This window comes from Cyprinus carpio, chromosome B19 (genome assembly GCF_018340385.1).
Source record: "Cyprinus carpio isolate SPL01 chromosome B19, ASM1834038v1, whole genome shotgun sequence".
Classification (NCBI taxonomy): domain Eukaryota; kingdom Metazoa; phylum Chordata; class Actinopteri; order Cypriniformes; family Cyprinidae; genus Cyprinus; species Cyprinus carpio.
The window spans coordinates 14,968,357-14,991,909 of record NC_056615.1 but is presented as its reverse complement, the minus strand read 5'-3'; the positions used below and the strand labels follow the sequence as shown (position 1 = coordinate 14,991,909).

The window sequence follows — 23,553 nt, the reverse complement described above, 5'->3', positions numbered from 1 at the left end:
CCACTCTTCAAACCACAAGGCTACAGATGCTGCCTCTCTGCATGTTTTCCTCTTATTTACCAGTCTTCCCTCTGCTGCCTCTCTGGAGATATGACAAAACACAGTCTGCCTTTCCCTTAGGGGTTTAGATCCAGTACATGTTGATTTTACGTTCTAAAATAGCTGTGGTGTGCCATCTAGTGGCCGAGCAGTGCGCTGACCCCTCACTTGAGTTTTTAGCAGCTGGCCCACTTTGGCCCACTTTAGCCCAGTTAAGAATGTGTGCATTGTGAATGCGGCCCTGTTCTGTTCAGAGTGTGCTTACAATGACTGTAAATGGGTCAGGCCTCCGCCGCACAGATAGGGCAGCTTCCTGCAGAATGGTGACAGCATTACTCCACTGGGGATAGTCACTTTACATTCATGCTTCACACACACACACAACATTGTAAAGTGCATCTGCTTGTGTAGCAATGTTGTCTTTAATGCTCTCAGTTTAAAATTTAATTAGTCAAATAAATTGTTTAATTATGTAAATGTGTTTTGATCAAATATTAAAAAGGTGTTTAAAAATAATTAATAATAATAATTGATTTTCCTATATTAGAGAAATTCAAACATTACCCCTTTAATTTACAATAGTTAATTAATAAAATGAATTAATTTAAAATGTTTTAGTTATGCATTAATTTTATCAAATAATAGTAATAGATACATTACTATACATAATAGATACATTTATTATTATTGTTGTAATTTTCCTACATCAGTTAAAGCAATAACCATTCAAGATTTAATTACCCATTTAACTTTAAATTTTATAACTAAATGGTTTTATGTAAAAAATAAAATAATAATAATTAATAATGGCTCAAATTTAATTTAATATAATAATTAAATTTTTTCTTTTTTATAATAATAAAAAGTCAATATGCTTGAAAGGCACTGCTGGTTGGCTAACAATAATAATAACAAGCATAATAAAAATAAATAACAATAGTTTTATTATTTTCCTACCATCAGTGCATTTCAAGCAATAAACAAAAAAATTCAAGAAATAAACAAAATGTTAACTTCTTAAGCAACTCTTTGTAGTGTCTGTTCAGTGATTTACTTATTATCTCAAATTATCTTAATGTGAGGGCGTTCTCAGAAAAAGATTAATTTGATTAAATAATCTGTACATCTTGTATCTACTAATTTCTATTGATTAAGAGCACTAGTTAAAATACATGTATTGAATATAATGATTAGCATGATTTCAGTGGCTTGCCCTGGCAGTTAAAGATCTGTGCTGGTGTTCAAAGTGTTGTGCTTCAGAACTGCATTATATATCATGGTTAAGAATGATTATGTGTGATTTTGTAGATATCCTGAATGAGTTACTGCAAAGGGAGAATCGGGTCCTGCACTTCTGGACCATGAGGAAGAGAAGGCTGGACCAGTGTCAGCAGTATGTGGTGTTTGAACGCAGTGCCAAACAGGTTTGATGTCTCCCTCTTCCTCCATCTGTTCCTTTGATGTCTGATCAGTCTGATTATTCACTTTTTCTTGGCCCAAGGCTGAGACTGACAGACTCATGACTCACTGCCATGGCTCTGATTAAACTGCACAGAGACATTATAATTAAGACATCTACCTTTTTCATCCTCTGTTTGTATGTGTGTGTATTGGGATGTGCGTGTATGCATATGCCATAGCACGTCTTCTCAGTTCATTCCTGGTTTAGTCATGAAAATGAACTTGAACCCAGATTAGGGCCATAGCTTTTGCTTGAGGAATGCCAGTAATAATAAATACATGGAAAAGACCTATTTGTAGCCATGCATATTTATGTTTATTTGTGTTTTGTTTTTGCATTTAGCATTGCTTTATCTCACTGTCTTGCTATGAATCACTATTTTAAAGTTTCTTTCTCGCTGTCCAGGCTCTGGAGTGGATCCATGACACCGGTGAGTTCTATCTGTCCACACACACCTCCACAGGCTCCAGCATCCACCACACACAGGAGCTTCTGAAGGAGCATGAAGACTTCCACATCACAGCCAAGGTACGACTGCACCACAGCGATGACAAACACCTGGGCTGCACCTTTTAACTCCGCAGTTAGCTAAAGCTTATTCTCTTCCTGTGTTCCCAGCAAACCAAAGAGCGGGTCAAGCTGCTGATACAGTTAGCTGATGGTTTCTGTGATAAGGGTCACTCCCACGCTGCTGAGATAAAGAAATGGGTCACAGCCGTGGACAAGCGTTATCGAGACTTCTCCCTTCGCATGGACAAGTATCGCACGTCTCTAGAGAAAGCCCTCGGCATATCATCAGACTCAAACAAAGCAGTATGTGTTTTTTTTTCTCAGAGTAGTGTGATATCTGATTGTTATGAGTCTTGACATATCACATGCTAGCATTTGAGTGAGTTCGCATGGTTTGGGGCCATAATCTGGTTTGTGTTTTTACCATCAGGCTGTATTTTCATCAATCATTTTACATACTCATCATTTTTCATGTACGTCATCTTCTTAAGATCTGTATTCTGGTCGTCTTTTCAAATTTTTTATACAAGATTTACATTAATAAACATTCAGAATACATTGAATCTTATATTTCCTGATATTCTTTTCTAGAAACACTTGTTTTAATTGTAGCTGTACACAATAAATTAATAAACAATTCACACTCATGTCCATAAAAATGCAATAAATTGCATACTGTTAAAGTATTTATTCATGGTTTGAATTAGGGTTTGTTTTTATATTTACTGTTTAAATTTAAGTTTAAGTATTAGTAATTTTATGTGCTAGTTTTAGATTGTCTGTCATTTTAGTACTTCAACTTCTTTTATTTCAGTTTAAGGTTCACATCTAATATTTATCAGAGTATTTTTGTGCATGTAAACATAATCAGTGGGAATAGTCCTGAAAAAGATATGCAGTCAGAAGAGAGTGGAACTAAAACAAGTTGTTTTTCATTTCCAGAGTAAAGACCTGCAGTTGGACATCATCCCAGCCAGTGCTCCAGGGTCAGAGGTCAAACTCAGAGATGCTGCCCACGAGCTTAACGAAGAGAAGCGCAAGTCTGCCCGCAGGAAGGAGTATGTCTTATTTCCTGTTATTCATTGACCGAAAGGTCACTGAAATATTCAAATTAATTCTTGTACTTTAGATTGAGAAAGATGTAATTTATTTGATGTAATGATTATGTTTCTTTTGTCCATTTGAATAGCTTCATCATGGCTGAGCTCATTCAGACAGAAAAGGCTTATGTGCGAGACTTAAGAGAGTGTATGGATGTGAGTATTTTATTGTATATTATTAAAAATTTTATTTGGATCTTTTGTCCTGAATGATGGAAAATCGATGAAGCAAATCCCGATTAAAAAAAATCCTTATTTCAGACTATGATGTAAATAAATCTGTCAATTTTAACCTTTTCCTCTCATCCAGACATATCTGTGGGAGATGACCAGTGGCGTGGAGGAGATCCCACCAGGGATCGTTAATAAAGAGCATATCATTTTTGGTAACATGCAGGACCTCTACGAGTTCCATCACAAGTGAGTTCATTTATAATGCAAATGCTTTAAGCATTTCTTTAAGAATAACATTCATTCTCCCGTCCAAAATCCAATGAATTAGTTTCCCGTCCTCTGTAAGTGGCTCTTATATATCACTCTTTTTTATCTTCTTCTTCTTTTTGTCGCCAGTATATTCCTCAAAGAGCTGGAAAAGTACGAGCAGCTTCCTGAAGATGTGGGCCACTGTTTTGTGACTTGGGTGAGTAGAGTTAATTGTGTTTGAATGCTAATATTGTATCTGCTTCTTTCAGATTAAGGTAATTGAAATGCCTCTTTCATCTTTCATCAGGCCGATAAGTTCCAGATGTACGTGAACTACTGCAAGAACAAACCAGACTCCACTCAACTTATTCTTGAGCATGCTGGAGGTTATTTCGATGTGAGTTAAATGTTTCTGTTATGATTAATGAATTTTATTAATTTTGACTATTCATCATTTCTTCCTGTCGGTGGCCAATTGTGAAAGTCAGTGTATTATAATTCTTGTTACAGGAAATCCAACAGAGGCATCGCCTAGCCAACTCCATCTCATCATACCTCATCAAACCTGTTCAGAGAATAACCAAGTACCAGCTGCTCCTCAAGGTAAAAACATCTTGAATTCATCCCCAAACTTAGGGAATGGTTTGCTTGCAATCACTTATTTGTAATTGGGTTTGCGTTTGTAGGAGCTGCTGACGTGTTGCGAGGAAGGCAAAGGTGAAATCAAAGATGGCCTGGAGGTTATGCTCAGTGTTCCCAAGAGAGCCAATGACGCCATGCACTTGAGCATGCTGGAAGGTGAGCGGACGCACACAGACACACAAAGACACATCTGGGGCAGATCAAACGGTTTCTGATGGGAGTGAATGTCTCCAGGGTTTGACGAGAACATTGAGTCCCAGGGAGAACTGATCCTGCAGGAGGCCTTCCAGGTGTGGGATCCCAAGACCCTGATCCGTAAGGGGCGGGAACGTCACCTGTTCCTCTTCGAAATGTCACTGATTTTCAGCAAGGAGGTTAAAGACTCCAATGGCAGGAGCAAGTACATCTACAAGAGCAAGCTTTTTGTAAGTTTCACATCAAGATGAAAGCACTGAACCATGTTTTTATGTGGAGGATCTGATTGTTTGAAATGCTTTGTTTTGGCTGCAGACCTCTGAACTGGGTGTTACTGAGCATGTAGAAGGAGATCCGTGTAAATTTGCCCTATGGGTCGGACGGACCCCAACTTCAGACAACAAGATTGTCCTCAAGGTAACCCATTTTTTGACTTTCTCTTGCTCTGTTGACAAGCATGGCACTGTTTTGATTCAGCTTTCTATGTCGCATCTCTGTATTGCTTGTCTCTTTTGCACTTTAACAAGTAAAAGGTTGAATAGTTGTAAAATCCTAATATTCAGCATGAAGACTTGTTTTTACTAACTGGGGAAGGGAATGTCAATTATTTTCTGTAGTAATTGACAGCATGCCTCAGGTGCTCTTGATATGATTTGACATGAAATATTACTTAAAACCAGAACACCTAAAGAGAATTTGTATCAAACTATGACAGTGGTGATATGGGAAGATCTGAGCACTTGCATATTTGGTTCTGACTGAATGTTAATAAAGTGCAAGGAAACAAAAACCAAGAATAGGCTCTAGTGGTGGTGGCTTATGTGCATTGCAGGTGGCTTCTGTCTCAGAGTAACTGTTAACTGCCCGCATGCTGCTTTAAAACTAAGGCTACTGTGCTCAAAACTTTCTTTAGTGATATGTGACAAAATTGCAGTTATTTACTATCCATTTATATGTGGTTTACATCATGTAAGCTGAAGAAAAATTCTCTGCTTAAATCATTCAGTGTCATGTATTTCATATAAAAAATATAAATATCTTATCGCATATCTTATCGCTTATATCTATTATACCTTTTTTCACAAAAAGAAAAGAAAATATATTAAACTATATAATATGAATGTATATAAAGGCAGTAGCTTATATTCTTTTTGTTGGACAAATAGTTTAAAATTCTACTTATTAATCACTATTTACATTTTCAAATGGCAGTGACTAATGTATAAACCATATATCAAAACACGTTGGCAAAATTGGCTCTAAATTATCACAAAATATGTTTATTAATGTTGTCCCTATGTCTTACCAGCCACTGTCTCATGCAGTATGATATATGGCATTTTATAAAGCAGTAAAATCTTGTATATTTCTATATTTCGAATGAAGCTAAGTCAGGGATGCAAACATGGATCCATGGTGAGTACAGCCACACAGATAACTCACCCTTAGTTCACCATAGAACAGAAAATCATTGTGTACTCTTACTCAACTTTTTGTATTTCTCTGTGTTTTCTTTCTCCACACACATAAACACAGGCGTCCAATATTGAGAACAAACAGGACTGGATCAAGCACATCCGTGAAGTGATTCAGGAGCGCACTGTGCATCTGAAGGGGGCGCTGAAGGAGCCCATCCACATCCCCAAACCTTCCACAGCCAAACACAAGGGTCGCAGGTACACCCCCAGGCGAGTGAAACATCTCTTTCCTTACTTAAATATTAGAAAGAATATTTTAGTTTTCTTAGTATGTGGAACCATACTAGGACTAGGAGTTAATTTCCTGTGTGTTTATGTGTGCAGGGATGGAGAGGATCTGGACAGTCAGGGTGACGGCAGCAGTCAGCCAGACACCATCTCACTGGCCTCCAGGACCTCACAGAACACACTAGACAGCGATAAGGTGAGATACACCTTCTGTCTGTGGGAATGACACTTAAACCTTTCAGAGCTTCTAATGCTGACCTGTTTGCAGCGTTATTTTAGCATTATGTACATACTGTTACAGTATTTATATTATTTTGAAATTGTTTGTTTTAAGTTTTTATTTTAATTTTAGTTTAGTTTTTATTTTAATTTTATGTGCTTTGTCATTTAATTAGTTTTTATTTAATATTTCTATTTTTAATAATTATAGTTATAGTTATCATTTTAGTACTTCAGCTTAAAACAATAGATCACCCATAAATAAAAATTTGCTCATCATTAATTCAGCCTTCATTTATTCATGAAATGAAATGTTGAAATGTTGCCATGGCAACTTGATGAAATAAAATAAGTTTGGAAAAAAATTAACTTTTAATATATATAATTTTTTTTAAGCTTTTTCAATTAATAGTAACAATTTTTAGTCATTTTAGTTAACAGTAACACCAAAAAAATGTTGACCAAAAAATTTTTTTAACAATATCAAGGACAAGACAAAGACACATTGTGTTGATAATTCAATTTCCACAACACAGTAAGTTCTAAACAACTAAGCTTACTTAATCTATTACTCCTGTTCTAGGCAGGTTTATACATTTAAATGAATGTTTATAAATTTTTTAAAATGGTTTGATCTGGAGCATTTTGGCACTTTTTAAAAAAAAATGCTTTTCATATTACAATTATTATTATTTTTTTTCTGATATTGTATGACATTTCAGGCATAGTAAAATCGACTAAAATTAATGAATATGACATGGCAAAAAATTCACAAAATTTAAAGGACATTTTGGTCTTAAGACAATAACTATAACTAAAAACATGGCTGTTTGCTTGCCTCTTTTATTTCTTTCTTCAGTTGTCAGGTGGTTGTGAGCTCACAGTGGTCATCCATGACTTCATGGCCGGTAACAGTAATGAACTGACAGTGCGAAGGGGACAGACAGTAGAGGTACTAGAGAGGCTCCACGATAAGCCAGACTGGTGCTTGGTGCGGACCACTGACCGTTCCCCTGCCCTGGAAGGCCTGGTTCCCTGTGCCATGCTCTGTATCGCCCACTCCCGCAGCAGCATTGAGATGGAGGGCATCTTTAACCACAAAGGTAGGCAAATGTCCAAAACGCTTCCTAATAATCCACACAGACCTGTGTCAGATAATAATCACAAGCTTTTCTGTATTTTTCCAGACGCGCTATCTGTGTGCAGCAACGATGCCATCCTGCCAGGCTCCTCTGCCACCCTGCAGCCAGGTCATGTGATGGGCTCCCAGAGTTCCCCTGGGCCCAAACGCACTGGCAACACATTAAGGAAATGGCTGACCAGCCCTGTAAGGAGACTCAGCAGTGGTAAAGCCGACGGCCACGTGAAGAAGCTGGCACACAAACACAAGAAGAGCCGTGACGTCAGGAAGAGCGCAGACGCAGGCTCGCAGAAAGACTCTGACGACAGCGCAGCCACACCACAGGATGAGACTCTGGAAGAGGTTTGAATATTGTTCATATACTATTATTCATACTTTTTTCAAAGCTGGTATAACTGGCTTTCTGAATATATATTCTAATATATGGTTTTGTCCCTGAACCTCCACAGAGGGTGCGGAACGAGGGTCTGAGCAGTGGGACTCTCTCCAAATCATCGTCGTCAGGAATGCAGAGCTGTGGAGAGGAAGAGGGAGAGGAAGGAGCTGATACTGTGCCACTTCCTCCACCCATGGCCATCCAGCAGCACAGCCTCCTCCAGCCAGACGCACAGGATGACAAGGTGAGCCAGCACATGACAGAGGAGGCGGGTTGGTATGAGAGAGAGCCACTAGTTTAGATTTATTTCTTTTTTTCTTCTTTATTTCCTTCTTTTTTTTTTTTACCCTGCCAACCGTTAAACCTCAATCCTGTTAGAGATCCTCAAATCAGTTCTGTGTGCCCCCGCTTTAAATAATATCTCCTCCTGAGATATTCAGTTTTTACTTTCAGTTTCAGTTTTTCAGTTCTAGCTCAGTTCCAAATCATGTGTGACTACAATGCAAGCATTGTAAAACTGTTTTTCTAATAATTTAGAATCATATATAAAACAGAAAATGGGAATTTTGTGTCATATTGACCCCCATCACACCTGGCATTAACATGCGTCACATTAAGCTGGAAATGTGTTTCTTCGCAATCAATCAACAATTTCATATTTTTTATTGAATGATTCTTGTTTTTCTCATTTCTCTCCCAAAGTAAGTTTTTTTTTTTTTGTTTTTTCCTCAACATTACTGAGGGGTTTGCAGTTAAAGAAACTGCAATTGAATCGTGGTTGAAAGTAATATATATATATATATATATATATATATATATATATATATATATATATATATATATATATCTATCTATCTATCTATAGCTATATATATATATATATATATATATATATATATATATATATATATATATATATATATATATATATATATATATATATTTATTTATTTATATTTATTTATTTATTTATTTATGTATTTTTTTTTTTTTTTTTTTGGGTCAACGCATTATATTGTGGTTTTGGATAAGCAAGAAAAAAATATTTAAAGCACAATGTGTACATATACGCAACTCTGTATTTCCGCAATGTCTGAAACGCATCTCTGTATGCTTGTGCGCACTTTGATTGTGTGCGAGAACAACGTGTGAATATCGAATTGAGCTCTCTTACGTTTCTTATTCTTGTGGTTTAAAACTGTTTGAATGTGTAAATTGGCAAATGAATCTGCGAATCACGTGAGTGCTGAACAGTAGGCCTATAGGGTCTCGTCTGTACGTATCACGGATCAACTGTGATCCGTTTAACCCCTACTATGTGACGGATCAGAACAATCTTTCATTTACTTATTAACATGAAATCATCAAATTGCTACTCCATATTATTCACATACAATGAAAATACTGAATAATACGAACAATCATTAACACACAATAAATAAGAGTGTCATATCTATATACATTTTTCCCAGAACGTTCTTGCTGCCCAGTATCAATTCTTCCACGGCCCGGTAGTGGGTCGCGATCTGGTGGTTGGGGCCTTAAAAGTATTGAAATTAATAAATTGTTATTAATATATTGAAATAATCTAACACTAAATTAAAATGAAGATCAACAAAATACAATGAATTGTGGTTCGCTAGTGTAATATGTCAACACTACTATTTTTTTTTTATTTAAATAATAAAAAATCGCAATAATAAATTGCGAGGCCTTCGAGTCAACAAGGTTGAAAACCACTGGTCTACATACAATCCGAACATGAAATGCATGTTAATGCCAGACTTAGAGATAGAGAGAGAGTTTTTTTTTCCTTTGAAATCTTCATCCCATAATCTCTTTTAAAATGGCTACAGTAGGATGAAATGCTCGAGCTATAGCTGGTCTCATTGCTGCTCAAGAACAGCTTGTGACACTAATTTGTTTTTCTCTTTTGTTTTGTTTGGGCTGTATTGTTTGCCATAGCATTATGTTGATTTGTGTCCTGTCTTTGTTTTATCTCAGTTCCCATACCTCTCCATCTGACTCCTCCCTTTCTGGCCTCCCTCCTTTCATATCACTTTGCATTGCTTTCTTTTCCCATAACCCCCGGCTTATCAAAAGATCCAAGAACCCCCTTATTTCTACTTTTATTTGCTGTCTTTTTTGTTTCTTGTTTTTTTGCTAGAGATTTAGAAGCAGACCACTTTCTGAGAATTCCACTTTGAAGTAGTGTTCTTTTAGAAGCGGATTCCTCATTTTGGTTTGATTCCATTATTGCACTTTCATCTAGACAAGACTCTTTCTGTAGTTTAAATCTTTCTGATTTAAACTTAGAACCTCAAAATGCCCTTATTCATCCTTTTCATTTTTTCTATCTTCTATTTTTTTTTAACTTATTTTATGTTGTTGTGTATATATATATATATATATATATATATATATATATATATATATATATATATATATATATATATATATATATATATATAATATATGATTTAGTCCCACCTTTAATTGATTGTCCTTCTAACGAGCTGGTTTATGACTGGGTTCCTCAAACACTTTCTAATGCAGAGTATAAGGGCACATGTTGTGTTAGAAGTACGTGTTCAGGTCTATGCAAATGTGAACATCACGGGGCTGCGATTCTGTAGAAAGAGGGTCATGTGCCTTACAATGTCTCTGAATCTCAGAGACCACCCTCACTCTTTACCCCTTTAACCAACCCTCCAAACACCGCCCATTCACACCCCTCCCCCCTTCCTTCTGTGGTTATCCCCTCATTATTCACTTTGCTGTCTGATTGGCCTGTAAGCTAAGCAGACCTGAGGCCACACCCAGACACAAATTGGAAAGTCTGGAAGGCACAGCAAGGGTGAGACTTTCTGCTGGATTTCCCTCTATTTCTATTTGATGAATGTTTTTGATTGCCAGTTTACGGACCTAAAGTAAAGAAAGCCACTGCTTATCTCAGGTGTCGAGCATCAAGCTTTTGTGAACCTAAAGTCTGTCATTTAATTGTTTAACATCAAGTGTGATCATCCATATGAATTTAAGACCCCATGAAATGCAGCAGGTTTCTTTCCTATTTTGGTCTGTTTGGTTGCAAGATAAAGACAATTTTTCAAGGTAATCAAGGTAAAGAGAATTTTTTTTGCCATTTAAAAGCCATTTTGATTTCAGGGGGGCTTTTATGAATAATTGGTACAGCTTTGGTTGAAATCAAAATATCTCCTGTTTGCAAATGCAGATTTTTTATGTTCACAATGGTGTGATTCCAGACACATCATCATGATCATAATATTACCGTTAGTTACAGATGCTTTCAACATAAGGCTGATAAGCTATTGTAACTTCTTTAACAAACAAAAAATGGCATAAATATCCTTCAGGGCAAAGACAATAAACTAGATCCTAAATCCATGCCTGAATGAATCCCGATTACAGTTTAGCTCCACATGGTTCGTATTTCCTCTGTCATTCAGTCTGGCTTTCTTCCCTCTTTCACTCTCTTTATTTCTGCAGACCTCTTCCCGTCACTCCGTCCGACCCTCCAGTTCTGAGACCCCCAGCGCTGCAGAGTTAGTCAGTGCCATTGAGGAGCTGGTCAAAAGCAAAATGGTAAGAAGTGCACAGATAGATATATAATATAATGCTACAATATACCTGTCATATTATTTGGCTGGACTGATTTCTCATGTCCACACAGGCTCTGGAGGACAGACCCAGCTCTTTGTCTGTAGAGCAAGGGGACAGCAGCAGCCCCTCTTTCAACCCATCTGATAATTCCCTCCTCTCTTCCTCCTCTCCGATCGATGAGATTGAGGAACGCAAGACTGGCTTCCTCAAGAGACGGCAGTATGTCATCACATTCTTCTCTCTCTCTGTTATTGTCCTCATTCATTGTCAGAGTCTATAACAGGTGTCCCCTTTCCTCTTTTTAGTTTTGTACTGCTGGAACTCATCGAGACCGAGAGGGACTATGTGAGAGATCTCAGTTTGGTCGTGGAGGTAATTGAATACTGTTAACGGGATGCTGAGATACAGGGAGTGATCATGTGACTAGATCTGAAGTGCACACTTGTGTTGTGTGTCTGGTAGGGCTACATGACCAGGATGAGGGAGGATGGAGTTCCAGATGATATGAAAGGAAAAGACAAAATAGTTTTTGGAAACATTCAGCAGATATACGACTGGCACAAAGAGTAAGTATCTAGTCTGTGAAGTATTATATTTTCAAATTTATTACAGATTTTGAAGAGATTTTTTTTAATCCTTGATGTTCCAGTTTCTTCCTGGGAGAGCTTGAGAAGTGCCTTGAGGATCCTGACCGGCTGGGCCCTCTCTTCGTCAAACATGTACAATTTTTTTACTTTTTTAGGCAACCAAACAGACTTTTTTCTGTAATATGATAGTGTACATACTCATGAACTCATCATGCCTTTCAGGAGCGGAGACTGCACATGTACATTGTTTACTGCCAGAACAAACCTAAATCTGAGCACATTGTCTCGGAGTATATTGACACCTATTTTGAGGTGCGTAACTGAAGTCTTTGAAATAATTTCTGCCCATTATAGAGCTTGCATTTCCTTATGAAATATATTTTGCATTTATGTCAGTATACCACCAGATAGAAATCACATAGAACGTAATGAAAGATTTATAATGTGATATTGAATAAATTCATTATATAGAAGCATCAAGATCTGTTTTTGACCCTTTCTTGCAGGATCTGAAGCAGCGTCTGGGTCACAGGCTTCAGATCACTGATCTGCTCATTAAACCCGTGCAGAGAATCATGAAGTACCAGCTGCTGCTTAAGGTTTGTCCATCTGGTCCAGTGCATCTCATTGTTTTAGCCCTATTGACAGAGTTGTTAGTCTAATCATGATTCTGATGTTTCTGTTTTGGTTTATTTCTTTCCAGGATTTCCTCAAATTTTCCAAAAAAGTTGGAGCTGATTCAGTAGAATTGGAGGTTAGGTTTTTTTATGCTATATACTACAATTCAAAAGTTTGGGATCAATAAGGTGTTTTAAATGTTTTGTCCTATTGCAATTTGCTCAAAAAAGCTCAAGAAATAGAAAGCTCAAGAAATATATCTTATTATCAATGTTGAACACAGTTGTAGTAGTTTTAATAACAGCTTCATGTTTTTTTTCTTTGATGAATAGAAAGTTTAAAAGTAGAAATCTTTCTTTTGTAACATATCACATATCTTTACTGTCACTTTAGATCGTTAATGTGTCCTTGTCAAATATAAAAAACAACTTATTGACCCAAATTGTGTGTTTATATATGTATAAGCAATATATATATATGTATATTTATATATTGATTGGTTGTCGTATGTATTTGTATTGATGTGTTGTAGAGAGCGCTTGAGGTCATGTGCATTGTACCAAAAAGATGCAACGACATGATGAATGTTGGTCGACTCCAGGGATTTGATGTAAGACTGCTGTGACCTTTTTCATCAGTAGATTATTGTCAAGAATAATTGTAGTGTTTTACATGTGAATCGGTCTCTTTGTCCTTCACAGGGAAAGATCATTGCTCAGGGGCGTCTCCTCCTGCAGGACACCTTCATGGTGGCTGAACCGGATGGTGGCCTGCTGAACAGAATGAAGGAGAGAAGAGTCTTCCTCTTTGAGCAGATTGTCATCTTCAGTGAACCTTTAGATAAAAAGAGGGGCTTCTTGATGCCTGGTTACTTGTACAAATACAGCATCAAGGTACAGGCATCCTCGTCTAACAGTTTCTTGGTTTCTAATTTTATTCTGCCAGTTTCGGTAATAAATATAAAATTGTATAAAGAAGATCAAAACATTCTGTTTGTATGTGTGTAGGTGAGCTGTCTGGGGCTTGAGGATAGTGTGGATGGAGACCCATGTAAATTCGCACTGACCTCCAGAACGTCCAATGGCAGCAAAGAGGCCTTTATTCTGCACTCAAGCCACCCTGGAGTCCGACAAGTCTGGATGCTGCAGATCAGCCAAATCCTGGAGAGCCAACGCAATTTCCTCAATGGTACAGCAACCATCAATTCTTTTAAGTGTATAAAAGTCTTTAAATCATCTAGAAATCATCTTGAAATTAAAATAATAAAGTGTTATGTACATGTCAAGTTCATGAAGTCTAATGCATTAGCTAATGCTAATGAATTGATCCTCATTGTAAAGTTTTCGCTTAGAATATCTTTAGGTTGGTTTTGCAAAGCTTTTCTTGCCTGTTACACCCTCCTAAAAACAGAGCTGTCATGCTTATGTGCAAATTCATTGTCCTCACTAGATGTCTTTCCTCCTGTAGCGCTTACATCTCCTATAGACTACCAGAGGAACCATGTCGAGGGGCCTGGTGTCTCAGGCAGCATACAGGCTGGAGGTAGCGGGGGTCAGGTCATGGTCCCTGGAGGAGGCGGAGGGGCCCCGGCTGGGTCGGGTTCCCGCTCCCGCCCCTCCCGTATCCCCCAGCCCTCACGCTTGCCTCAGCCACTCCGTCATCACTCTCCTGCCATGGGGCCCGGAGCCCATGAGCCTGACGGCCCCGACAAAATATCAGGTATGTCCCCGAGACCTCTCTCCAGGGGTCCCTCACCCTCTTGCACCACAGAGCCTGATCCAAAGGTGAAGGTTCCTGCGAGCCCTCACCCCAAACAGACGGACTCTACAGAAAGCGCTTCCAAAGAGAGCAGGGATGGAGTCGGCACAGCCCAGATCCCTCGGGCCACTGTGGCCCCGCTAGCACTGGTCAAACCCAGACCTGGAACGGTCTCGCCCATGGCCTCCCCATTAGCCACACCTGCTTTCAAAGACTCCATCCCACCCTGCAGTCCTGGGCCAAAGACAGGTGGCAGCTCCACCTCGTTCTGGAGCTCCGTTCCAGCCTCCCCAGCCAGCAGGCCTGGTTCCTTTACTTTCCCCGGGGAAGCATGTGACACACTGGGACGGCAAAACCAGAACCAAAGTCACCGGCATTCCACCCACAGTAAGGACGCAGACCGAATGAGTACCTGCTCTTCTGCCAGTGAGCAATCTGTCCAGTCCACTCAGAGCAACGGGGTAAGAGACACACTCCTGCCCCGGTCGACCGCAGCGCTTCAGCTCAACTCTGCTCCTTGTCTTCCCTCATGAATGACTCTCTAACCCACCTGGATTCTGTCTGATTTCTGCCTCTCTTAACCTGGTTTCTACTCTGTGGACTTCCAACAGATCTTTTGCTCTGCATCTCAGAATTCTAACACAGTTCTGCTTCTGGCCAGATACTAACTGTTTATGGAGTTGTAAAACAAGAACCAGGTTTTCCCTTCCTTAAAAAGAAGCTCTTAACTTCAAGCTTTCTTTGTGGTGTGTACAAGACAATCAGCTTTTCCTAAAGACTAAAATTATGGTCACGTTTACTGTTGTTTTCTGAATAGTTGTGGGTGAAATACAATAATTTCAATAGGAATCACCACGAGTGGGAATCTTGCATCAGGGTGAAAGATTTCTGATCACAGATTGCTTAAAGGAATAGTACTCACCATCATGTCGTTCCAAACCTGTAAGACCTTTGTTCATCTTCGGAACACAAATTAAGCCAGTGGTTCTCAATTCCAGTCCTTGCGCCCCCTCCTGCTCTGCACATTTTGTGTGTTTCTCTTATGGGTTCAGACGTTTGTTCTATTCGAACGTAAGTGCCCTGCGAAGTGTACATCACAGAATATTCCGCCATGATTCCAGTTCAAAGCAAACCTATATTTTCCATTCAAAGTGCATTGAAGTGTGCGAGACGTGAATTTAAATTGTATTTATTTACAGAGGTATATGATGTCACACTTGTATGTGTGCACAGCACAAAACCGTAAATGAATGTTCCAAAATGAAGTAAACTTCAACAGATTTCCCCTGCTCAGGGAGTAAGGAGCAATAAACACTGTGTAGGGACCATGTCAATGGGAACACAGTTCTTGCACGGAGTTCACTTCTAACGAGCTGATTATCTGAATCAGGTGTGTTAACAAAGAGAGACATGCAAAATGTGCAGAGCAGGGGGGGGCCAGGACTGGAATTGAGAACCGCTGAATTAAGATATTTGATGAAATCCGAGTTTTCTGACCCTCCATAGACAGCAATGCAACTACCACATTCAAGGCTCAGAAAGGTAGTAAGGACATCGTTAAAATAGTCTGTGACATCAGTGCTTCAACTGTAATTTTATGAAGCTACGAGAATACTTCTGTGTGCAAAGTAAACAAAAATAATTATGTTATTCAACAATTCTTCTCTTCTCTTTTTTGATGCACATTCATAAGAGTACCACGACACATGCGCAGCACATCTGGGGTTCTACGTCAGAACGCATGTCGAAGACTGACTTGGAAGAGAAGAATTTGTTGAATGAAGTCACTATTTTTTGTTCTCTGGCTATTTTTTGTTTGTTTCTTTGTGCACAAATAGTATTCTCTTAGCGTCATAAAATTAAGGTTAATAGCCCATTGATGTCACATGGACTATTTTAACAATGTCCTTTCTACCTTTCTGGGCCTTAAACAATGGAGGGTCAGAAAGCTCTCGGATTTCATCATAAATATCTTAATATGTGTTCTGAAGATGAACGAAGGTCTTGCGGGTTTGGAAAGACATGAGGGTGAGCAATTAATTAAAGAATTTTCAACTATCCCTTTAATGGTTCAGATTAGTCACTTGGATTTGCTACATTGACCACAGAAAGCTACACTACACTATTGACAATAGACACTGGCTTTTTTTTTTGTCCACAAAATTTTGCTAATGTGACTGCATCTTAACATTACAAACCTTACAAACCTAATGCAGGAAACATCTGTGGATGTTTTGATTCTGCCTATCATGTGACTTGCTTCCGAATTTTAGATCTTTTTAACAGGCTACTGTGACTAACATGGGTTCTTGTCTCACTTTCTTTTCTGATTCTTATCTTTTCTTTGACTATTCTTGTTAATAATGCATGTTTTCAATGCAGTGCACTTGCGGGGTTAATCAAAAGCTGTTGTAAATATTATTGAGCATGGGAGTTATTATGGAATGTTTTGTCATCTAATACCAAAAATTAAATCCAGAACACACATTTATTATGAATATACTAACCCTCATGTTCTGTTTGGGGTCTGAGAGACCTCAACTGAAACATCAAGCTCAAATGTTTCCTAATATAATGAAGACTGATTTCAACTTGATAAAATACTTCAAATGTCCTCCATAACAAATATTGCAATATTTCTATGGGAGAGACCCAAAAACATATAAACATTTATTAAACAATTACTTAAAGATACAAATAAGAATTTCCACATAATCATTTTCTGATTGTTTACTTTTACAGTAAATTATTATTTTTTTATGGTCAAATGAACCTTAAACAGAAACAACATTGTTACCAAAAAAAAAAAAAGACGTTTATTTAAAAAAATAATAATAATAATACTTACATCAATAACACTTAAATATACTGGGTTTAGGTAGGTCACCGAAACATATTACAAGAACTTTTAAGAAGCAAAAGAAGCAATTTTCTAACTTTTTTAAAACACGGAACATAAGGGTTAATAAGTAAACCCCCCAGAAAACCTACAGTGTTGCACACTACAGGTATTTGTGTTAAAGGTATAAGGTGTCTGTAAGACCTGTCTGTGTGTCTGTTTGTCCACAGAGTGAAAGCAGCAGCAGCAGTAATATCTCCACCATGTTGGTGACTCAGGACTATGTGGCTTTGAAAGAGGATGAGATAAATGTAGGTCAAGGGGAGGTGGTGCAGATCTTGGCCTCCAATCAGCAGAACATGTTCTTGGTGTTTCGCGCCGCTACCGACCATTGTCCAGCCGCCGAGGGCTGGATCCCTGGATACGTGCTGGGCCACACTTCCGCCATTATCCCTGATGTACCAGAGGGGACCATTAAGTAAGAGCTCACCTCTAATCATTTACATAACACATTCTGCAATAAAATCAAACCTTTTTTTGCTACAGGCCTTTAGTGGTTATCATCTGTCGGATATTTAACATGTTGTAATCATTATTTATAACATAATGGGTTACTTTCCAGCAGGAAGTCATCATCATGGCATACATCCCTCCGTATCCGTAAAAAGTCAGAGAAAAGAGAGAAGGAAAATAAAAAGGAGCCCAAGCTTGAAAATGGATACAGGAAATCCAGAGAGGGACTAACCAACAAGGTCTCTGTAAAGGTAACACTAATGAAAACACAAACAAATCTTTCTCTAATGTTGTTTTCTAGAAGAATACCTCAGGGAAGTATGTATGCTCAAAACTTTTTCCATTTTGCAGCTTCTAAATCCCGGTTATATCTATGATGGTAAGTTCAAAATATTAAGTGCATCATTCTATTTGTTTAGAATTATAAAAAAAAGTCATAAACCTAATAAGGGGTTGACGTAGATCTTTTTCCTCCAGTTCCCCCGGAGATCCTCGTCCCGCTGAGTGATGTGACCTGTGATAAAGGGGAGTGTGTCACTCTGAGGTGGAAAGTGTGTGGCCGCCCCAAAGCCACAGTCACATGGAAGGGACCCGATCAGAAAACACTCGCCAACAATGGCCACTATAGCATAGCCTACAGGTGAGAGAAAAAAGAAATGTATATCCGTACAGTATATAATGTTATTATTTTGTTAACACACATTTATTAACTGCTTTATTTTAAGGACCTCAGTATGTTTTTGTTAATTTATGTAATAAGATACCTAGTTCTTTGATTAAATATTAGATTTTTATTCTGCACGCACGAACAAAATACTGATTAAGATTTATCTTTCTATAGTTATTAAACTAATTTTTTGCTAATATAATGGTTTTGTTTTCTGCATAAATCCTTATTACTTTCCGCTGCATCACAGTGAGACTGGCGAGGCCACTCTGCGTATCGTAGGTGTGACCTCAGAGGATGATGGCATGTACACCTGCATCGCAACGAATGACATAGGCAGTGTGACATCATCAGCCAGTCTCAGAGTGTTGGGTAAGAATGTGTCCACCTGGTGTTTTAAAAATGTATTTGTGCAAGGCTATGAACTTAACCGGACTGCCTTTCACAGAAACTACTAGCGATGGAATCCGGGTGATGTGGAAAGACAACTTTGAGTCCTTCTACACTGAGGTAGCAGAGCTGGGCAGGTGAGACACATGGGAATTTATACACTCATATGGATTCCTCTATAAAAACCAGGGCAACATTGCAATTGTGTTAATGTTGTTTTGCTCTTTCTTAGGGGAAGGTTCTCTGTAGTAAAACGCTGTGACCAGAGGGGATCAAAGCGCACAGTAGCGGTCAAGTTTGTGAATAAGAAGCTCATGAAGCGAGACCAGGTCACCCACGAGTTCAGCGTCCTACAGAAACTCCAGCACCCTCACCTAGTCAGACTACTGGACACCTTTGAGACCTCCAGCAGCTATGCACTGGTCCTTGAGATGTGAGAGCTCAGAAACACACACACACACACACACACACACACACACACACTTTAATATCAGTATGGACTGTGTCACACTCAGATATGTTTGTGACCATGTGTACTGTGTGATTGCTCAGGTCTGATCAGGGCCGTCTACTGGACTACATTGTGAGCTGGGGGAACCTCACTGAGGAAAAAGTGGCTTTTTACCTCCGGGACATTTTAGAAGCTTTGCAATACCTGCACAACTGCAGAATAGTTCATCTGGATTTAAAGGTCAGTGTTACATACCTAATATATACCAAATATTATGTATCACTTTATAAAAAATACTTATAAAATTGTCCCTTTGAATGTATTAATATATAAAATATAAAGTATCAATAAATACATGTAATCAAATAATAAATAATTAATAAATAAAATATAAAACATTAATAACTATAATTAAACAATAAATGTAAGCTAATAAAACATTTTTATAATAAATTGAATGCTGTTTTCTTTTTTCTTTTGAACGCTTGCATGATTACTATATTTTTTATTTTTATGTAAAGCACTTTGAATTATCATTGTCTATTGAATTTGCTATATAAATAAACTTGCCTTGCCTCAAATAAACAAATAAATTAAATTGTGTTTTATGTTTTAGATTTTGTTTATTTTAATTCATTTTTAAAGCACTGCTGCAGCAATATACCTTTAGATAGATGTTTTTGAACAAAAGGATGTCATTCTGTTTGGGCACTTCTTAAAGGGATAGTTCACCCCAAAATGAAAATTGTCATTAACCACTCACCTTCGTTCCAAACCTGTAAGACCTTTGTTCAATTTCGGAACACAAATTAAGATATTTTTAGTATCTGAGAGCTCTCTAATCCTGCATAGACCACAACACAACTGCTCCCAGTTCCGGAAACGTAGCAAGTACATCAATAAAACAGTCCATGTGACATCAGATGCTCAACTCCAATTTTGCGAGGCTACCAGAATACTTTTTGTGCGGTAAGAAAATGAAAATAACATAATTTATTTAATAATTCTTCTCCCTAAGTTACCGTCTTCCAGTTTTTTGGGGAGTACCATGATGCATATGTGCAACATAATCAGCGCTGTTTACGTTAAGGTGAAAATGCGTGCATGCTGAATGTACACACCGCTGATTAAGTTGATTATGTTCTGGGGAAAGCAAGCACATGCGTCTACTCTCCAAAATGGTGGAAGATAGTAACTCAGGGAGAAGAATGGTTGAATAAATTGTTATTTTTGTTTTCTTTGCACACAAAAAGTATTCTTGTGGCTTTGCAAAATTGAAGTTGAGCGACTGATGTCACATGGACTGTTTTATCGATGTCCTTGCTATGTTTCTGGCACTAGGAACATTGCAGTTGAATTGCTGTCTATGCAGGGTCAGGGAGCTCTCAGATTTCATCAAAAATATCTTAATTTGTGTTCCGAAGATGAAAAAAGGAACAACATGAGGGTGAGCAATTAATGACAAAATTGTTTTTGGGTGAACTAACCCTTTAAGAAACATGCGAGATCCGGTGGACCGAAAATCAGCGTATTCATTCAAGGCTTCTCTACAAGAGTTATAGAACTGGTCATTCAGACAACCTACAGACGAGTTTATCTGAAAAAAACTTTCATTTGCACAATCCTACTTACAAAGTGATGCTAATTTCCCACTTTCTGATCAGCCTGAAAACCTTGTGGTGGAGCAGAGCCCCTCCCAGCCGATGGTGAAACTGACGGACTTCGGTGATGCAGTGCAGCTGAACTCGACTCCCTACGTTCACCTTCTGCTGGGCAGCCCAGAGTTTGCGGCCCCCGAGCTGGTTCTTGGGGATCCTGTCTCTCTCTCCTCTGACTTATGGAGTCTAGGTGTGGTGACGTACGTGATGCTGAGCGGGGCATCTCCGTTCTTAGATGAGAGCGTGGAGGAGACGTGCCTCAACATCTGCCGCCTAGACTTCAGTTTCCCTGACGACTACTTCCAGGGTGTGAGCCAGGCGGCACGGGATTTCGTGTGCCTGCTTCTCAGGACCGAACCTTCCAAGCGGCCCCCAGCTGCCACCTGCCTGCAGGATCCCTGGCTGAGACCCAGAGGTGGCCGTCGCTCAGCCGAATGCATCGATACCTCTAGACTCATCTCTTTCATAGATCGGCGCAAACACCAGAACGACCTGCGGCCTCTCGGAGGCATAAGACCCTTCCTGCAAAGCAGGCTACAGCCCAGGATCTGACCCCGAGAAACATAATCTCATCCTCTTTCTGATGCCAATTAACAAGACTTCAGTCCTGAGCCTATCAAAATGTGTGCTGACAACCATATCTGCCAATCAGAGCCTTCATCGGCAGACGAGATTTTAGATCGTTAGTCCTTTCCCAGTTTGCTGCTGCCTTGTTTCCAATTTCATGAAGACTTTTACGCAGAGATTAAAACAATGGAATATAAATATAAATATATATATAATATTTCTCTGATTTGCTGAATGATCAACAAATCTACATAAATGGACGAATATTTTGTGTAGAACAAAATATACCTGCACAAACGTGGCAGAGGCAAATGCAATTTAGCGAGGAGAACGTTTTTTTCCCTTTCTGTTTTGCCTGAGTCAGAGAGCAAGCGGCTGTTTTTGTGCTTTTACAGCGTTTCTTAATGAACCTTTAGAGAAAAATGAACAGCGCATAATAACAATGACATTTTCAGGTACATCTTTCAATAAAATCAGTTACATCAACTCAAGTCTGAATGAACGCAACACAAATCGTGAGCAAATGAGTAGTTGAAGCGTTTTAAGTGAAAGCTTGTTTTGGTCTCCTAGTGTAATTAGTTGCTGATTACGCCACATTTAGCTGCGGAATTTTTAACGGCTGCAAGTCTTTTTTAATTTACTACGACTAGAACAAATTGTGTTGTGCAATCTACAGATGTATACGCCTTATTCTATACTATGTGTCTGCCGTTTCTTTCTTTTTAAAATGCAATGTCACAAGGGTGGAGAGCAGCTCTCCAGTGGGAGACCAGACGTCTGAGCTCATCAGCTTTGAAGAATGACTGAATACTGTTAATGCACTCACGTTGTTTCCAGTTCTTATCACGTGCAATGTTGCAGCTTCAATGGTTTATGCAACTATTTATGAAGACATCCGTTATACCTTTAATAAAAACGTAGAATAGCACGTACTCGGTACTGCAGTTCTGCTGTTGTTTATTTAATCCGGTCTTTATCGTTAAGTATTAAAGCGCTGTCATTCTACAGGGTTGTTGTCTACATGGCACTTACGCTAGTCACTTTTCTGTTGATATACGTATTGGTATGCCAAAGCTCTCCATACTTTATGAGAATTCGTTTTTCTTTTTTTTCCATGACAAACATTTTACACCTTAGATAGCTATGACTGGTTGTTTACATGAGTTATTCATAGCTTTACATTTGGGAAGATTTGTTTTTCTTTGTTTATTTTCCTCGGTGTCCATGTTATAGACATTTCACAGATAAAACGTTTTATTTTTTTGTGCATTATTGGAGTATTTCTGAAACGCACATCCCATTTAGACAAGGCAGTCCTTGACATGAGAATAATTTCGTCATAGCAAGATATCATGGACAAAAAAATGTGAAGCCTTTAAATTATGATATTTATCTTCTCATATAGATAGTTTTAATGCAAATGTAGGTCCTTTAAGTTTTAAGGCCTCAGATAGTTTTTGGTGACAGTTTAGTATAAGAAGCTCTCAACAGTTTAAATTGTCACTGGAAGGAATGGTTTGCGTTGGCCTGTTGCTCTCAGTATGTTGATTTCCAGTGATCTTCGCGTCATACATCAGTCAACTGTTGTATTTGAGATTTTGAAGCGTGGTGGACAGTGACTCTTTCCCGGTAGGAAGGAACATTGTTAATTCATCTGTATAGACCCATATCATTTCCTCTAATTTATTTGTCATTGTAAAGTTGTACAGATGCCTTTACAGCGTGGGAACTTGGACTGGATACTTTTTTAAAGTGTTTCATTGAATGTCTAATTTTAGTTCTGATCTCATTGTATTTTAATGTATGTATTATCATTTTAGACTTGTTTTATTTGAATTATTTTATACTTTTTGCATGTGTATATTTCTTTGTACAGAAACCATAAGTGTTTACGCGATATGTGCTGTAAATATTTTCAGTTTTGTCATCAGTTATTTTGAAATTAAACATAATGGAACATTCTCATGGCTTCAGTGCTTTATTCGGTTTCAAATTGTAAGATGTGAGGGACTTGCTGATTGAAAACAATGCAGATTTGTTAACACTTTTTGAAGATTTGGGTTGGGCACCA

At 38.3% G+C, this 23,553-nt stretch overlaps 1 protein-coding gene across 9 annotated transcripts in view; it reads left to right on the top strand.

The window, feature by feature from the left end:
- Positions 1-23,443, top strand: part of trioa (trio Rho guanine nucleotide exchange factor a) — a 95,421-nt gene extending 71,978 nt beyond the window's left edge. For 3 of the 9 annotated variants that reach the window (XM_042745964.1, XM_042745958.1, XM_042745965.1), the window contains 39 exons: positions 1,348-1,463; positions 1,907-2,029; positions 2,120-2,314; positions 2,954-3,069; positions 3,201-3,267; positions 3,422-3,531; positions 3,682-3,751; positions 3,842-3,931; positions 4,045-4,137; positions 4,221-4,332; positions 4,411-4,601; positions 4,687-4,788; positions 5,758-5,787; positions 5,908-6,059; positions 6,174-6,273; positions 7,156-7,399; positions 7,484-7,779; positions 7,887-8,057; positions 11,321-11,416; positions 11,505-11,653; positions 11,740-11,806; positions 11,897-12,000; positions 12,084-12,153; positions 12,244-12,333; positions 12,528-12,620; positions 12,725-12,775; positions 13,172-13,249; positions 13,341-13,532; positions 13,647-13,827; positions 14,107-14,858; positions 17,467-17,714; positions 17,859-18,000; positions 18,101-18,128; positions 18,227-18,389; positions 18,667-18,788; positions 18,865-18,943; positions 19,039-19,239; positions 19,359-19,497; positions 20,922-23,443. In XM_042745964.1, the coding sequence (XP_042601898.1) occupies positions 1,348-1,463; positions 1,907-2,029; positions 2,120-2,314; positions 2,954-3,069; positions 3,201-3,267; positions 3,422-3,531; positions 3,682-3,751; positions 3,842-3,931; positions 4,045-4,137; positions 4,221-4,332; positions 4,411-4,601; positions 4,687-4,788; positions 5,758-5,787; positions 5,908-6,059; positions 6,174-6,273; positions 7,156-7,399; positions 7,484-7,779; positions 7,887-8,057; positions 11,321-11,416; positions 11,505-11,653; positions 11,740-11,806; positions 11,897-12,000; positions 12,084-12,153; positions 12,244-12,333; positions 12,528-12,620; positions 12,725-12,775; positions 13,172-13,249; positions 13,341-13,532; positions 13,647-13,827; positions 14,107-14,858; positions 17,467-17,714; positions 17,859-18,000; positions 18,101-18,128; positions 18,227-18,389; positions 18,667-18,788; positions 18,865-18,943; positions 19,039-19,239; positions 19,359-19,497; positions 20,922-21,467 (5,969 nt within the window). In that variant the 3' untranslated portion in view covers positions 21,468-23,443. Of the gene's footprint in view, positions 1-1,347; positions 1,464-1,906; positions 2,030-2,119; positions 2,315-2,953; positions 3,070-3,200; positions 3,268-3,421; positions 3,532-3,681; positions 3,752-3,841; positions 3,932-4,044; positions 4,138-4,220; positions 4,333-4,410; positions 4,602-4,686; positions 4,789-5,757; positions 5,788-5,907; positions 6,060-6,173; positions 6,274-7,155; positions 7,400-7,483; positions 7,780-7,886; positions 8,058-11,320; positions 11,417-11,504; positions 11,654-11,739; positions 11,807-11,896; positions 12,001-12,083; positions 12,154-12,243; positions 12,334-12,527; positions 12,621-12,724; positions 12,776-13,171; positions 13,250-13,340; positions 13,533-13,646; positions 13,828-14,106; positions 14,859-17,466; positions 17,715-17,858; positions 18,001-18,100; positions 18,129-18,226; positions 18,390-18,666; positions 18,789-18,864; positions 18,944-19,038; positions 19,240-19,358; positions 19,498-20,921 lie in introns of those variants that run through there. The other 6 variants (XM_042745962.1, XM_042745960.1, XM_042745961.1 and 3 more) reach the window with 6 other exon arrangements.
- Positions 23,444-23,553: the final 110 nt, after the last annotated feature.